At 44.0% G+C, this 17914-nt stretch overlaps 1 protein-coding gene across 1 annotated transcript in view; it reads left to right on the top strand.

Annotated features, from left to right (window-relative positions):
• ARFGEF3 (ARFGEF family member 3) overlaps positions 1 to 16001 on the top strand; it is a 240922-nt gene extending 224921 nt beyond the window's left edge. The window contains exons 33-34 of the mRNA XM_075339833.1: positions 12018 to 13221; positions 14451 to 16001. Of these exons, the coding sequence (XP_075195948.1) occupies positions 12018 to 13221; positions 14451 to 14642 (1396 nt within the window). The 3' untranslated portion in view covers positions 14643 to 16001. The remainder of the gene's footprint in view (positions 1 to 12017; positions 13222 to 14450) is intronic.
• Positions 16002 to 17914: the final 1913 nt, after the last annotated feature.

The raw sequence follows: 17914 nt of genomic DNA, 5'->3' as shown, positions 1-17914 counted from the left end.
AACAGAATGCTCACTGTAATGAGGCAGAAGGAGTCACTCTGACCTCCTAGTCTGGTCTGTGGTCTGGCATGCACAAAACTTTGTTTAACAACAGTTTTGTGCACCTTTGACAAGGACACCGTTGAAAAGAGGTCCAGAGTAACTTGGCTCATTAGTGAATGAATCTGTCGGGGGATTCACCTGAGTTGCGTTTTTTGGAGATGTAGATGGAAACCCTGATGTAAGTGCACAGCATGGAGCACAGAATAAATGTTAACTGATCCAAAATGTTCTGTACCCCAAATTGCTACCAATAGCATTCAACTCAACCCACAAAAAAACAAGTCCCCACTCAGGTCTATCATCTGTTAACAGAAATAAAGAGGGCTTTCATAGTACTGGTAGCACAGAGGCTCTAGAAAAGCAATATGGCTCTCCCCAAAAAAAAGAAAACCAGCAAAATCTGCACACCCATATCCAAATGCCCCTCTCCCTTTATGAGCACCACGATATGTCTAAACCACAGGTAATGTCCACATGTTTGACATTGTTGTAGTGAGCAAGCCTGCTTAATTTACGTGCTGTGTGTCTCCTGAAGCACTGGCTGGGTACAGCGTATGGGCACCACAATTTACTGAGTGCTTGTAGTGTGGGCACTACAAGGCTTTTTAGTAATTTTTAATTCTGCAGCATTCACTGCATTTGACTCTGTGGTATCTTCCAGAGACAAAATCGTCACTACACCCGTAGATGAATTTGCAGAGGGGTGGGATTTCTAAAATGTGGTCACTTGATGGGTTTTCTTCTCATCTCGGTTGCGAAAATATTAGCTTATAAAGTTTAAGTTATAATTAATGATAGGTTCGTTACCATAGATTTATCTTTGGGGACATCTACTTTTTTCCATCCTGCAGGTTAAAAAAGAATATGCCCCTAGATAAGCGTAGAGCAGGCTTTCTCTGTTTGAGATTTGTAAAAATAGAGGGCCCTGATCTCTTGAGCTACTGTGTAGAGTACATCGGAGCTGTGTGAGATTACAAACGTTTCTAGCTTTCATCTCATGGCACTCAGTATAAGGGAAATTAAACCATATATGACAGTACTATGAAAGTAGAGCTGCAGCGGCAAATGTGTTTGTAATGACACAACTAACCTCTACTCCCCCTTTCTCCCACCCAGAATGCTGTGAGATGACATCTCAAGGTGTTTATAATCACACTCAGCTGGGTGTAGAGCTCTCAGCTGTAGGGCTCAGAGCAGGGTGGCTCGTCATTACATCTCGCAGGAGAAGACATGTTCTTCTTACCTTTTGGAGATATGTTTTTTTTCTCTGTTTGATACCTTCTGCTTATGACTGATGAATATCTTGCAGTGTAAAAGTGCATATGACGCACCCCAGGGCTTTGGGGTACTCGGATCCGGGCAGTGTATTTACTGGGACAGTTCACTGAGTGGCCGTTGCCCGGTTGGGTGACCCTGGGAGTCGCTTAAAAGGGGTAATTTGTACAGGGGAAAAAATAATAAAAATAAAGCGTTATTCGTGACGCCACTTGCGGTGTGCGGCTATATGGGGAAACCCACCGATACAAAGTCTCTCTGGTGGTATTGGGCAGCTTAGGTGTAATGGCTCTCCACAAGTAGAGCTAGGCCCCAGGGAAGAATGTTGGTGGTTGTAGCAGACGCATGCGGATGTGTAGGAAGAACTCAGACGACACAGGTACTGCGGGTTAACTTGTGCTTTACTCACTGGTTTAGGAGTTGCTGCCACCCGGTTTATGCTGGTCTTTTCCAATCTGGTATTCCCTTTGTTCCAGTGCCAGTGTAGAGAACCGATGAGCTTTACTTCCATGCATGGAGCAGTTTTGGGGTCCCCTCCTGTTGTCTCCGTCTTGGCCCGTACGGCAGGCAGCTTGAACCTCTCGTGGGTCTGACCTCTGTCACCGTTCCCAGGTTCCCTCTCTGCTGCTATGCCCCGGACACTAGTGTCGGTAAGGTCCTTGATGGTCCCCTCACCATGCAGGTATTTATCAGGCACGCCTGTAACGTCTTCCTGAACTAGGGCCCTGTGCCCCATCGGTGGTCAGTCCTGTGAGTACTCGCACTCACCCAGCGACTGTACTCCTTTTTACTCAACAAGTCACTGTACACTATCCGGTCAGCACGTCAACTTCTAACTGACTTGGTGTCTGGTTACTATCTCAACTCCTCTGACAAGATGTCCGCCGTCCGTCCACTCCACTGACTTGCCCCTCCCCTTCCCAGGTCTTTGACTAGTGGATTGGATGCGTCCCAGCCTATAGGTGACCACCCGTTAAGTCCATCTCTAGCCTGTCACCTGGTCTGGGGAAAAGGGTGTGGTTTTGTGTGTGTGTTGTGTTATTTACCAGCACTGGTCTTCCAGGAATCCGTGGTTAGATGTAGTACCCTGTGGCACCTGACAGTCAGGGGCGCCACACATACCTCTCCATGAAGAAATCATCTAATCTTTACAAGCTGATATCTTTGCAACGGAGAGGATAAATTTAAAAAAATAAATACTACTGTTCAGCTCTGCAGCTACTATTTCATGATTCCAGTTTAACCTCATAACGACGGCCGTACGACTTAAAGCGGCGGCAAAACAGGGTACTTATTCTGTTCCGCCGCTTTAAAGCGGCGGCCCGAAAAAACCCTGTAGCGCCCCCCAGCGACCGAAAATCTCGGGGGTTTCAGCTACCGGGGGTAGCTGAGACCCCCCAGATTATGAATAGGGGTGTTTTTTTTGGACCCCGTTAATGTGATCGCCGGTATACACCGTATACCGACGAACACATGAAAAAAAAAGAAATGGCCGGTAAAACTGATTTCTTTTTCATCTGACATGATCAAACATGTCAGATGAGAAAGAAATCTAACCCCCTAGTGCCCCCAAAGCCCCCGGTACCGGAGAGTCCCCCCACCCCCACCCCTACCCCCACCGGACATCCAAAATGGCGCCGAAGCGCACAGAAAACTGCCGCCGGCGCCGGCTCTGCAGTCATTTCCCTCCGATCTGAAATGATCAAACATTTCAGATCGGAGGGAAATGTCCTCCCCCTGACCCCTCCTCCGGTCCACCGGAGCCCTCTGGTCACCGGAGCCCCCTCCGGTTCTCCAGAGCCACCACCCCCCTCCCCCCTCCGGAGCGTGGAAGATGGCGGCGCACAGCGCGCGGCCGCCTTCATTCTGCTCTTTCTGCCGCATGTGACACGTCACATGCGGCAGAAAGGTGTCCCCAGGTCCCACTAGGTCACCCCCCGTTACCCCCCCCACCCCCAAGCCCCCGGTTATACGTTACCTGTCTGCCGCTCCGGGCCCGCGATCGCCGCCTCCTTCTTCAATGCTGGCGGCGCATGCGCAGACAGCGGCTGTCAGCTGGATCCCTGGAAGCAGGGATCCTGCTGACGTCGCTGATGCACAGGCTCCACTGTGGACCGGGGGAGGGTGAGTGCAGTGATCTGCAGCCACACTCCTCACATGGAGAGGCTGCTGTTCCAGAAAATGGGGGGTACGTTCTGTGAGCGTGCCCCTCATATTCTGGAATGAGGTTACTGCAGGTCACTCTGCCCTAGGTTGGACCGGGGCAGTGTGAGTGCAGTATTCTCAGATTACTGCACCCACACTGCTCATGGAGAGCTTGCTCTTCCAGAAAATGGGGGATACGTTCCCTGAACGTGCCCCCCATATTCTAGAAGATCCAGAGTCGCCGAGGGACCTCCAAAATGGATTACAGCGACCGGAATTTCTTTATTTTCAATAAATTGGTAAAAGAGGAATGTTTCGGGGAGTGTTTTTTCAAATAAATTTTTTTTTTGTCTTTTTTTTTTCTATTACTGACTGGGTTAGTGATGTCGGGTATCTGTTCAGATGCCGTGACATCACTAACCCCAGGGCTTGATGCCAGGTGACATTACAGCTGGTATCAACCCCATATATTACCCCGTCTGCCACCGCACCAGGGCGCGGGATGAGCTGGGGCGAAGCGCCAGGATTGGCGCATCTAATGGATGCGCCACTTCTGGGGCGGCTGCGGCCTGCTATTTTTAGGCTGGGAAGAGTCCAATAACCATGGCTCTTCCCACCCTGAGAATACCAGACCCCAGCTGTCCGCTTCACCTTGGCTGGTGATCTAATTTGGGGGGGACCCCACGTTTTGTTTTTTTTTTAAAAAACGCCTGGGGAGCCCTCCAAATTGATCACCAGCCAAGGTGAAGCTGTCAGCTGTGGTTTGCAGGCTACAGCTGTCTGCTTTACCCTAGCTGGCTATCAAAAATAGGGGGGACCCCACGTCGTTTATTTTAATTATTAATTTTTTGGGGGGCTAAATACAAGGCTAGGCACCCTTTAGTGCCACATGAAAGGCACTAAAGGGCGCCAGCTTAGAATATGCAGGGGAATGGGACGTTATATTTGTTTGACATCTATCCATTCATCCATTGTAGCATTTTACGCTGTGTGCCCACAATCAGGGTTTGCAGCGTTTTGGGCGCAGAGTGTTTTCCCTGCGTCCATAGCGCTGCGTTGTGCAGTAGAAGCACAGTGGAAGGATTTTTAGAAATCCCATGCCCAATGTGCTTCTTTTCTCCGCAGCATAAACCGACCTGTGGCGCAGCTTCCCGAGCCTCAGCATGTCAATTTATGCTGCGGAGATGAGTGTTCTCTGCAGGTAGCATAGAGCTCCACAGCGGCCTGAACCCAAATCGTGGGCTTGGGCAGCTGCGTTCTCCCGTGGACAACACTCACATCTCTGCAGGAGGCTGACACTGTGTACTAGACGCCGTGTCGCTGGATCATGGCCACATAGCCTAAAAGTGAGACATTTGTTGCTACAGCAACATTTTTGTGAAGTACCTGTGGATTCAAAATGCTTACTATACTCCTGAATAAAATCCAGTTTCCAAAATGGGGTCACTTGTGGGGGTTTTCTGATGTATAGGTACCCAAGGGGCCCTGCTAATGTGACATGGTGCGCGCAATTTATTTCAACTTTTCCAGAATTCAAATGGTGCTCCCTCCATTCCAAGCCCTCCCATTTATCCAAACAGAGGTTTTTGGCCACATGTGGGGTATCCCTGTGCTCATAAGACATTGGATAACAACCTGTGGGGTCCACGGTTTGTTGTTGTCTCTTGAAAAAGTGAGAAATTTGATGCTAAAGCAACAGTTTTGTGAAAAAAATGAAAATTTTCAATATGGCAACCTAAGCTTATCAAATTCTGTGAAGTACTCGTGGATTCAAACTGCTCACTATACACCTAGATAAAAGCCTTGAGGTGTCTTGTTTCCAGAATGGAGTCACTTTTGGGGGACCGCCACTGTTTAGGCACCTCAGGGGCTCTCCAAATGCAACCTGGCGTCCGCTATTGATTCCAGCCAATTTTGCAGTCAAATGGCACTCCTTCCCTTCCGAGCCCTGCCATGCGCCCAAACAGTTGATTTCCACCACATATAAGGTATCGCCAAACTCAGGAGAAATTGCACAATAAATGTTATGCTGAATTTTTTCCTTTTACTCTTGTAAAAAAAAAAGCTACCTGGTTGAAATAACAATTTTGTGGTAAAATTTTATTTTTTTTTTTCATGGCTCAACGTTATAAAATTCTGTGAAGCACCTGAGGGTTCAGGGTACTCACCAAACATCTAGATAAATTCCTTGAGGGGCCTAGTTTCCAAAATGGGGCCACTTGTGCGGGGTTTCTGCTGTTTAGGTACCTTAGGGGACCTCCAAATGCGACATGGTGCCCGCAATCTTTTTCAGGCAAATTTCCTTTCTAAAATTCAAATATTGCTCCTTTCGTTCCAAGCCCTCCCATTTGTCCAAACAAAGGTTTCAGACCACATGTGAGGTATCACCGCGCTCATAAAAAAGTGGTTAACAAACCTTGAGGTCAAATTTTTGGAATTACCTCTTGAAAAAGTGAGAAAATTGATGCTAAAGCAACATTTTTGAGAAAATTATTAAAATTTTCAATATGACAACGTAACGTTAACAAAATCTGTGAAGTACCTGTGGATCTAAAATGCTCACTATACCCCTAGATAGAAGCCTTGAGGGGTCTAGTTTCCAAAATGGTGTCACTTGTGAGGGATTTCTTCTGTTTAGGTACCTTAGCGGACCTGTAAATGCAACATGGTGCCCGCAATCTATTTCAGCCAAATTTGCTTTCCAAAATTCAAATATTGCTCCTTCTGTTCCGAGCCCTCCCATTTGTCCAAACAGAGGTTTCTGACCACATGTGGGGTATCAGCGCGCTCATAAGAAAGTGGGTAACAAGTTTTGAGGTCCATTTTGTTGTGTTATTTCTTCTAAAAGTGAATAAATTTGGGTTAGAGCAACATTTTTAGGTAAAATTTAATTTTTGCTTTTTTTCATTCCACATTGCTTTTGTTCATGTGAAGCACCTGAAGGGTTAATAAACTTCTTGAATGTGGTTTTGAGTACTTTGGGGGGTGCAGTTTTTAGAATGGTGTCACTTTTGGGTATTTTCTGTCATCTAGGCCTATTGAAGTCACTTCAAATGTGATGTGGTCCCTAAAAAACTGGTTTTGTAAATTTTGATGTAAAAATGAGAAATTGCTGATAAACTTTGAACCCCTCTAACTTCCTAACAAAAAAAAATTTTGTTTCCAAAATTGTGCTGATGTAAAGTAGACATGTGGGAAATGTTATTTATTAACTATTTTGTGTCACAGAAATCTCTGGTTTAACGGTATAAAAATTCAAAAGTTGAAAATTGCTAAATTTTCAAAATTTTTGCCAATATTCAATTTTTTTCATAAATAAACACAAAAAATATTGTCCTAAATTTGGTACTAACATGAAGTCCAATATGTGACGAAAAAACAATCTCAGAATCACCGGGATCCGTTGAAGCGTTCCAGAGTTATAACCTCATGAAGTGACACTGGTCAGAATTGCAAAATTTGGTCTGGTCATTAAGGTGAAAATTAGCTCCGTCACTAAAGGGTTAACATGCTAAAATTGTTGAAATGTCCCCATAAACACACATACAATGCTTACGGATTCCTACAAGGTCACCTAAATAATAAAATCCATGGAGGAGCTTGGCTGACCAGCTTCAAGTCACAACAAGCCTCAATAACATGACTAGGTTGGAGCAGCTGCATGTGTGTTACCAATTTGGCTACTCTGGGGCTCTGCACATGCACATTAGCACATACACAACATATTTTATTTTTTTGTTTTCTATATATTCTTGTTTGTACTAGTTCTTTAAATAGCTGGTTATTTTTACTGTCTGAACATCAATAAATATTTGAATGGCTTTTAGTTGCCTTTGATGTGTTCTATTATTGTGCAGGCACTTAATGGTAGATCATGGATCCTTACGATATTCCCTATACAGGTGCAAGATTGGCACCATTTTTGCATCCTGGCTTTTTTATGAATGCAAGCAGGGGGTCAGTAGACTGATCCTTGCAGATTTTATTTAAGGTATTAAATACCTGCAATTTTGATTAATTGATTTTGATGAATCTTTATGAATACAATTTTTATCATGTAATAACTTCTACAATTATACTGTAATTTACATAGGCTTTTAATATCTGCGGCACCTTTAAAGAAGATCTGTCACCAGATCAAAAATAGTTTGATTTAACTCTTGTTTTGTTTCTGCCACTTCCCTTAATAATCTGTTTTTGTTTTAATTAATTCATTTATGTATTTAAATCTGCCATACAGTTACACAGTTAAGGGCCTTTGGTGCTAATTTTTATGGTCTTTACCAAAGAAGCGTTTAAAACAGGGTACTAGCACAAAGCACCCTAAAGACATTCCCCCAGAGAATCCCTTAAGGGCTGACCCCCTTCTACAAAAAAGACCATCAAATTTTTCACTAAATATAAACTCTCGTATTTGTGGAACGTATGGCAGATGTTAACAACTAAATAAAACAGAACTCCGCGAAGCAGCGGGAATGAAATAGGAGTAAATTCTGGTCACTTTTGACTTAGTGACACGTCCTATTTAAAGGGGTTGTCCCACAAACACAATACATTTTTATCAATAGATCTTTGAATAATAATAAATTCCAGAAGTGGATGTGATAAAAGAAAATGTTCCTGTGCTGTGATAATCTTATAAATGTCGCTGCTATGTACTGTGTAATGGCCGTATCTTACTGTACGGGAACATAGTCTGATCATACCACATCTCCTGGGCAGGGGAGGATGCAAAAGAGTTAAGACATTAAATCACAGGATCATAGCTGATTTTTTTTCTGTGAGGTAAAATATTTCCATCTCCTGTTTTAAAACATGTTTTACTTCACAGAAACCAACAGTGGCGATCCCGTGCTATGCTATATCCATACTCTTTGGTTCCTCCCCTGCCCAGGAAATGTGGTATGATCAGACCATGTCCCTGTACGGTCAGATACATCCATTACACAGTACACAGCAGGGACACAAATATAAGATTATCTCAGCACAGGAAACTTCTTTTTCAACGTATCCAATTGTAGAAACTATTATTATTATTTCAATATCTATTGATAAAAATGTACTTTGTTTGCAGGACAGCCCCTCTAAGCATGCGTTATTTTTTTATGTGACCTCTATTCTCTTTCATATGAGTTAATATTTGTGATCATGCTCTAACACTGTAACCAGCACTAGACTGTGGCAGGTATAATTATCTGCTGACCCCATTATCTGTTATCGCTGCTGCCTTTTGTGATGTGTATTGGTATAATTCCTGCATGTACAGCTTCTAACTCTCTGCCTTTTTCTTTCCTGCCTATAATTAACGCTCTGCTACTAAACAGAAAGCTGGGGTAAGATCTTTATGTTGCTTGGCGCTATTGAATTTTGAGCTAACAAAAATGTCAGGTAGTGGGTACGTGAAAATGCAATTTTTGTGTGATGTTCACCATAATTACTTACAGCAAGATGGGCTGCAGTGTGTACATCGCCCTGGCCAAAAATCAGTACTCTAGCAGGATACAGCTAAACCCCCACTAAAGTGGAAGCGTCACAGGTGCAGGAGGAGCAAATCACACACACACACCTCCATGGAATGGAGGAGGGCAATTGCTGGATGATAAAACTGCACACTAGTGGCTTGCATAGAGCACTGTTCACATATGCAGATAACACAGTCACAAACCCGCAGCCTATTAGGTGACGCCCATACTATTAGATCAGGCGGGCTGCCAAGCCGTACCCCACCTGTGTATCATGCACGGACAGACACTCTACAATGCAAGGCCCAACAGAAAGGGGCCTGGCTGTATCCTGTCCAAAAAAATAAATATGAGGTTTCTGTTGGTATTTATGGCCATAAAAACGTAAGCCTACAACCCGCGTCACGGAACCTCATGCTTGTAGGTCCCTACACTAAATATAAACAGCAACAACAAGAGGAAAATATCCTCCAAAAATTAAGTATTACTTACAGCAAGATGGGCTGCAGTGTGTACATCGCCCTGGCTGTAAGTAATACTTATTTTTTGGAGGATATTTTCCTCTTGTTGTTGCTATGTTTATATTTAGTGTGGGGACCTACAAGCATGAGGTTCCGTGACGAGGGTTGTAGGCTTACGTTTTCATGGCCATAAATACCAACAAAAACCTCATATTTATTTTTTTGGACAGGATACAGCCAGGCCCCTTTCTGTTGGGCCTTGCACTGTAGAGTGTCTGTCCGTGCATGATACACAGGTGGGGTACGGCTTGGCAGCCCGCCTGATCTAATGGTATGGGCGTCACCTAATAGGCTGCGGGTTTGTGACTGTGTTATCTGCATATGTGAACAGCGCTCTATGCAAGCCACTAGTGTGCAGTTTTATCATCTAGCAATCGCCCTCCTCCATTCCATGGAGGTGTGTGTGTGATTTGCTCCTCCTGCACCTGTGACGCTTCCACTTTAGTGGGGGTTTAGCTGTATCCTGCTAGAGTACTAGTTTTTGGCCAGGGCGATGTACACACTGCAGCCCATCTTGCTGTAACTAATACTTAATTTTTGGAGGATATTTTCCTCTTGTTGTTGCTATGTTTAATCTTCACCATAAGTATCATTTTATTGAATATGACAGGGCCAATATGGTCTTGACTGTATTTAGTAAAATGCTGCTGACAGGGTCTCTTTAATGTTACACAGATTACCAAAGTATTTTTCTCTATGTACAAAGAATTAAAATTCTTGTCTGCCAGTAAAGGTATCATCCGAGACCACCCAATTGACATTCAACAAAGTTCATGTTTTCCGCATTGGGGAAAGATTGAGAAGTCATTACATTCTGAGCCATATTAGTAGTCCCCGGACTCCTCCACATATTTCTCCAGAAGTCCACATTCTGAAGTCCTATGAATGTATCTTTCACGGAGAGTCTATATACCCTATTGGAGCTTATCAATCATACAAAAGAACACAGTGAATCATTCTCAACACTGTTATTAATGATTGCCTACTAAATCTTTAAGAACAAGGAAAAGCACCATTTTGGGTTTTTTTGCATGATTGATTTATGACTACTAGTTCTAGAATTGACTTACCCGGAGAGATCTGCGGCTGCAGATCATTAGAAACGCCACCTGTGCACATCCAATACAGGTGGGTGTAATGGCACTTAGACTCTTGTCTGTGAAGCCTTTTCCTCTTGTTTATCTTAGTGCACGCGTATTACACGGGAGTTACTCGCAAGTCTCGCATCGCATTATCTGGCACGGCCTGCTGCTCTTGGGACAGGAGTGTCTCAGCTGCATAGAAATACATGAAGCTGACCCACTCCTGTCAGGAGAGCAGCAGGCCGTGCTGGGTGATGCAATGCAAGACTCGCACGTATTACACGTAGATAGACTTTGTAGAAGGAAGCTTACCCTTCCGTCATAAAAGAGAGCTGCTAAGCATCTGTGCCTCCCACACTGGCAGACCCATCCCAACCCTATATGACTAGTTGTAATGATTCGCTATTATAGCTGCTGGTTTCAGTTGCCATCGACTGTTCGCTACTCTGGTTTTGTATTCACAATGTGATGTCTTAGTGAGACAACCCCTTTAACAATCATGGGTAAAGATTTAGGACTAGAGTCTAAAGCTGGTGTCACACATAACGACGACGACAACGACGTCGCTGCTACGTCACCATTTTCTGTGACGTTGCAGCGACGTCCCGTCGCTGTCGCTGTGTGTGACATCCAGCAACGACCTGGCCCCTGCTGTGAGGTCGCCGGTCGTTGCTGAATGTCCAGCTTCATTTTTTGGTCGTCACTCTCCCGCTGTGACACACACATCGCTGTGTGTGACAGCGAGAGAGCGACGAAATGAAGCGATCAGGAGCCGGAACTGGCAGCTGCGGTAAGCTGTAACCAGCGTAAACATCGGGTAACCAAGGGAAGACCTTTCCCTGGTTACCCGATGTTTACGCTGGTTACCAGCCTCCGCTCTTGCTGCCAGTGCCGGCTCCTGCACTGTGACATGTGGCTGCAGTACGCATCGGGTAATTAACCCGATGTGTGCTGCAGGAGAGCAAGGAGCCAGCGCTAAGCGCGGCTCCCTGCTCTCTGAACTGTGACATGTAGCTGCAGCACACATCGGGTTAATTAACCCGATGTGTGCTGCAGGAGAGCAAGGAGCCAGCGCTAAGCGCGGCTCCCTGCTCTCTGAACATGTAGCACAGCGACCTTATGATCGCTGCTTCTGCTGTGTTTGACAGCTAAGCAGCGATCATAACAGCGACTTACAAGGTCGCTGTTACGTCACCGAAAATGGTGACGTAACAGCGACGTCGTTGTCGCTGTCGTTTAGTGTGACACCAGCTTAAGTTGCCATTAATTTGCATTGATCTTACAGTCATACTGTGTTTGAGTCATCTTGGGGTTAAAGCCATAAGGTAAAGTTGTTGCACTTATAATTTTCCTAACTACAAATAGTATATAAATGTAGTGGAAAATCATGTAGAATGGTAAATTGATCTATAATGTCATGCATTATTTAGTGCACATAATGCTAATGCACACTGCACTCTCCTAACGCCATTTCTTTCTCTTTCTAAAAGTATTCCATTTAAGACAATTGTAGTCAGTTTGCTTTCTCATCAAGTTCTCCTACAAAACCTGTATGACATTTTGCTGGAGGAATTTGTAAAATTCCCTACGGTGACTGAAGACAAATCTACTCCTCACCATGAAGCTAAAATGGTTGGATTTCTGAGATACATTTCAATGCAAAACTTGGCTGTAATTTTTGACCTGTTGTTGGATTCCTACAGGACAGCCAGGGAATTTGATGCCCGACCTGGCTTGAAATGCTTGCTCATGAAGGTTTCTGGCATTGGCGGAGCAGCAAATCTTTATCGCCAGTCGGCAATGAGCTTTAACATCTACTTTCAGGCTTTAATATGTGCCTTGTTGACCAATCAAGACAACATAACTGCCGATGTTGTGAAGAAGATACTTTATGAAGAAGAGGAGCATAGTACAGATTCCTCCCAACAGTGCTCATCGGAGGATGAAGACATATTTGAAGAAACTGCTCAAGTCAGCCCTCCAAGAGGGAAGGAAAAACGACAATGGCGTGCTCGAGTCCCATCACTTAGTGTTCAACCGGTCAGTAATGCCGATTGGGCTTGGTTGGTTAAAAGACTTCACAAGCTGTGCATGGAACTTTGTAATAACTACATTCAGATGCATCTAGACCTGGAGAACGACGATCACCCAGGTATTAAGGGGGATCCTTTCTTCATTCTACCATCATTTCAGTCAGAAACTTCAACACCATCAACTGGAGGTCTCTCTGGAAAAGAAACCCCATCAGAAGATGACAGATATCTGAATAAGGACCACCCCATCAATCTACCACCAAGAGGTTTTGCTGCATCAATGCCACAAAGTCCTAAGCTAGAAAAAAGAGATCAAGGCAGAAAGAAGGAATGGTGGGAGAATGCTGGCAACAAGATCTATACCATAGCTACCGATAAAACAATAGCAAAACTCATGACGGAATACAAAAAGAGAAAACAGCAGCATAACCTGACAACTTTTGTTAAAGATACAAAATTGGACAAAAAGGTTGAAATGTTATCTTCCAGAGGGCAGGAATCCCCTATGCCACAAAGGCCCCAACATCTGGTTGACCAAACTCAAATGAGACACTCTTTCAGTGCTGGCCCTGAGATTTTGAGACAGGAGAGAAGATCTCGCTCCGGATCCACCATCAGTACGTTCAATATTTCAACACGGGATGCAGAAGCGCAGATACAGGTAATCAATCTTTTCTCCTACATTTCCCAGTTAGCAAATTTCTTTTAATGGAGTTTTCCAACATTCGTTAATGACAACATGTGAGCTTTTTAGTGATGAGCGAGCACTACCATGTTCAGGTGCTCAGTACTTGTTAAGAGCAGTTGGATGCTCGGATGGGCGTGACTAAACCACCCGAGTATCATGGAAGTCAATGGGGGACCCAGGCATTTTTCCAAATTTTCTGGATAAATACTTGTGTTCCCCATTGACTTCCATTATACTCGGGTATTTGAGTCGCGCCCATCCGAGCATCCAAGCACTCTTAATGAGTACAGAGCATGGTTGCTTATCACTGTATGTCTGGTCACTAATATAACCAGCAGGAAATATAGAGGTATTACAGAAAGGAACATCATGATATTATAGAAGAGCTGGGCTAGGTTGCAAACATACTTTTCTGTAATCTGGTATCAATAAAGTACTTTTGGTTTAGAGCTGGACTTAAAGAAAACCCTTATTTTAAATGAGGATCCGCTGATAAGCCGATGGCTGTTGGATTTAGCGGCCAGACCTTTAGCTATCAGCTCTGATCAGCTGGTGGAGCCGCAGGTGGTTGCACATATTTCCTGTATCTGTTGCTGCAAATGTGATTTTGTATTACATAATGACCATTTGATTAAAAAAGTGCCCATGTAACACTATCTGGCAGACAAAAGATGACAATCAAGGAGAGAAATTTTAGTTAGAATGTACATGCAATATTGAGTTACCTTTCATATAATGATAATGCCCTCAAACTAATTCAGCGCATGGCTAAGGACAATCCCTTTAATTTTTACGTGCATGTGGCTAGAGCTATTGCACAATTGTATTTCCATCTTTAGTTTATAAAAAGATATTACAGTCCTCAAAAATTGACACCTCTCCACTGGCAAGGCTGTACGGAGACACCCACTGATCATCACAACAAGGGATTTATTGGTTCCGTACAATGGAGTGGCTCGTTGCGCATGCGCCGTACTGTTCTCTGCCATGGATGGAGACCGCAAAATGAAGAGCTTGGCTCTAATTTTCTATTAGCTATTATCACTCCATTGCTTCATGCCGCAGTCTTGTAGCCACGCGAGAGTGGGGGGGACCCATACCAATGTAACAAATATCACCTATCCTGTTTATTCACCTGCCCCTGTTAAACAAGGGTTCCTATTTTCCTCTGCAGTACTTATATCTGTGTTTTTGTATTCTAGGCATGGACCAATATGGTGTTAACTATTCTAAATCAGATCCAGATCCTGCCAGACCAGATGTTTGCTGCTCTACAACCTGCAGTGTTTCCGTGCATCAGCCAGCTGACCTGTCATGTGAATGACATACGTGTGCGCCAGGCAGTCAGGGAATGGTTGGGGAGGGTCGGCAGAATTTATGACATCATTTTATAATTTCATTGTATGGTGCCGCTATCATTTTTACATATGAAATTCCTATTTCAAAATGTATTCTAATGAAGGTTTATTACGTTTTGTAAGTAGAATATATCATGGATATTTCCAGTTCTGAAATATTTTGCCTATTCTGCTATACATTCATAACTGAGTCTTGTCCATTTCTAAGAGCCTAATAAATGTTTCATTCTCTGTATGTAGCCACGTGTACTGCCATAGTGCCATAGAGGTATAATTAATGCTATAGATGACACATAGTAACTCCCTGTATGCACTCTGCGTATCTACCTTTCCCAGTAGCACAAGTAGCCAAAACTCAGCTTCTACTTGCTGAACACTGCAGTGCCAGGCAATTATTGGGCTAGTAAATTGGCTAGATTAAATCTGCTCAGACAAGCTGCTTTATATACCATTAGGGCAATGTAATTATCTGTACAAGAGGCCTCATCATACTCACCATCTAATATTCTATCATTTTAAAGGGCCGACAATCATAGGGCCTCAACCCTTACAACACAGGCAACCAGAAGCAAGGGTTTCCGGAGTCGAAAAACCCATCTCCCAGCTGCAGTGTTTGTTTTTTTTCTCAATCATACTCATCGCCCTTGGGTCCAGTGCTGAGTCTCCATTGCTGCCCCTGGGGTCAGTTATTGTCTGCAGCGCTGACATCATGTTGACAGTACTGCAGCCAATAAATAAGGTCAGTGGCTTTGCCCAATTTGATGGCATGAGCCGCCGAGCCCATTGATTGACTGCAGCGCTCTGATGTTACGATAGTAACAGACACTGAGAGCAGTGGCGGAGACTCTTCTATGGATGGCGGGAGGGGGAGTAACGCACAGGTTTTTTTGTTGGTTTGTTTTTTAAAACAAACTGCAGAGGGGGGGAAAGGGATTTTCCAAAACCATAAAACCTTTAAAGGTGCACTTGAGAGATAAGTTCTCATTTATTTAATCAAAAATAAGAGAAACGGTGTCAGTTATTTCATTTTGTGCTTGCATATATTATCATGTGGGGAGAAAGAAATGGATCGCTTTATTTGCAGTGTTTTTCCTCAAGTTATTGTTACAAGAACTGCAGCCAGACAGTCGCAGACAGCCAATACAGGTTCCTCTTTTGGGGCGAACATAGCAGGTTCAAGGTTCTTCGTTTTTTTTGCCAGAGCTTTTTCTATAATAAAAAATCCCTGGAAAAACGATGTGAACAGAGAAAAACATAAAGTCATGTTTGTAAAGAAAAATCCTATCAGAAATGTGTGTGCTACTTTAAGAACACAATACCTTACTACTATTCTGCGTTTCTCAACGCAGTGATTCTAGAGCATTGCCCACTGGGAAGTATGCAAATAAGAAAGCCGCGGAGACACCATCACGTGTTTCTCAACGCTGCCAGGAAACTAGCCAGGTCTTTCACCGGGAAGGAACAACCACAGGAAGGGCAGTCTCCAGTCAACTCCACACTGATGAGGGGCAAATACCCCGAAACGGCTGTCTGTGGATGGATACCATGTTTGGTATAGGTGGTCTACTTGACTGGAGACTGCCCTTCCTGTGGTTGTTCCTTCCCGGTGAAAGACCTGGCTAGTTTCCTGGCAGCGTTGAGAAACACGTGATGGTGTCTCCGCGGCTTTCTTATTTGCTTACTACTATTCTGTAGAGGAATTAAATACATTTTGAGAAAAACTTGATTTCTGCATTTTTTTCTGTAATAACCTTACCAGGCAGGAGGTAGACATCTCTCAATATTAAAGGGGTGGTTCACCCATATTTTTTATTGTCTAGATCGATATTATATTCATAAACAATGTTTCTCCTAAAATCCAATATTTATTTGTTAATATGTTAAAAACCACCCATGTGAACAAAAAACCATAGCAAAGAAAAGGTCGAGGGTAATTATACACAGGGACTACAAACCAATTAGGCAAGAGGTAGCAATAGGAACAGCAAATTAATATACCGTATTTTTCGGACTATAAGACGCACCGGACTATAAGACGCACCCTTGTTTTAGAGGAGGAAAAAATAGAAAAAAAATAAAATTAAAGTAAAAGAATGTGGTCATGACACACTGTTATTTTACTGCTGACAGTGTTACTGAGGTAATAATATCCCCCATTCTGGGTACCTTCCAGGTATATATGGCCCCCCATCGTGGAATATGTATGTTCCCCATCATGATATGTGTGATCCTCCAATCTGGTGTGTGTGTGTGTGTGTGTGTGTGTGTGTGTATATATAGTTATAGTGTGTGTATGTGTGTGTATATATAGAGTTATATACTGTGTGTGTATATATAGAGTTATATAGTGTGTGTGTGTGTGTGTGTGTATATATAGTTATATAGTGTGTGTGTGTGTGTGTGTGTGTGTGTGTGTAAATATATATATATATATATATATATATATGATCCAACCCCATCCAGGTGTACAGTAATGCCTGTACTATATTATTTATTGCCTTACTTTTACTGATGTGATGCTCACCATGCTTCAGTTTGGTCCTGGCATTACAAACAAAGTCTCCCATATCTCAAGGTCCTGCAGTGATGTAATGAAGAGGCGGGCACTGTGCTGTTCTGTGCTGCTTTGGCCCATCCCTCTGCATTACATCACTGTAGGTCCTTGTCAGCTACGGGAGACTTCGTTTCTAGTGCAGAGGCAGCAGGAGCAAAGTGAAAGTAATTTGAGCCCTCAGCACAGAGACTGCGGCTGTGCTGTGAAGGTATGACTTGCTCTGGCCCCGGACACTGCAGTGATCTGCAGTTCCTCCGGGCCAGATATGACTGCAGCGGCTCCCTGCTCCTGCCTCCTTCACAGCGGACACACAGTCTCCCCAGCCGCTGCAGGAAGCCGGCGTCTGGATCTCCCACGTGTCTCCGCTGTTTACATTAAACTATTGATTTGCTGCTCCTCACCCCGCAGTCTGCAGAGAGAGGTGGGCAGGGAGCAGCTAATGAATATTCACTTACTTTAAGCAGCGGGCACACGTGGTTTCTCCAGCGCCGGCTTCCTGTATCTGCGACCCTCCCTGCCTCCTGTGATCCCACTGCATAGCGCCAACTCCCCACAGCTCCCTACCCCGCAGCTCCAGACCAGAAAATGCACCCCACACTTTCTTCCCAAATTTGGAGGAAAAAAAGTGCGTCTTATGGTCCGAAAAATACGGTAAATGCAGGCACTAATCCTTAATAAGGACTATAGATGATATTAGCCCTATTAATGCCCTAGGGTTTGCCCCTACCTTACAACGGAGGGTATGACACCCTAA

Source organism: Anomaloglossus baeobatrachus, chromosome 3 (assembly GCF_048569485.1).
Source record: "Anomaloglossus baeobatrachus isolate aAnoBae1 chromosome 3, aAnoBae1.hap1, whole genome shotgun sequence".
NCBI lineage: Eukaryota > Metazoa > Chordata > Amphibia > Anura > Aromobatidae > Anomaloglossus > Anomaloglossus baeobatrachus.
This window is presented reverse-complemented; position numbering and strand designations above follow the sequence as displayed.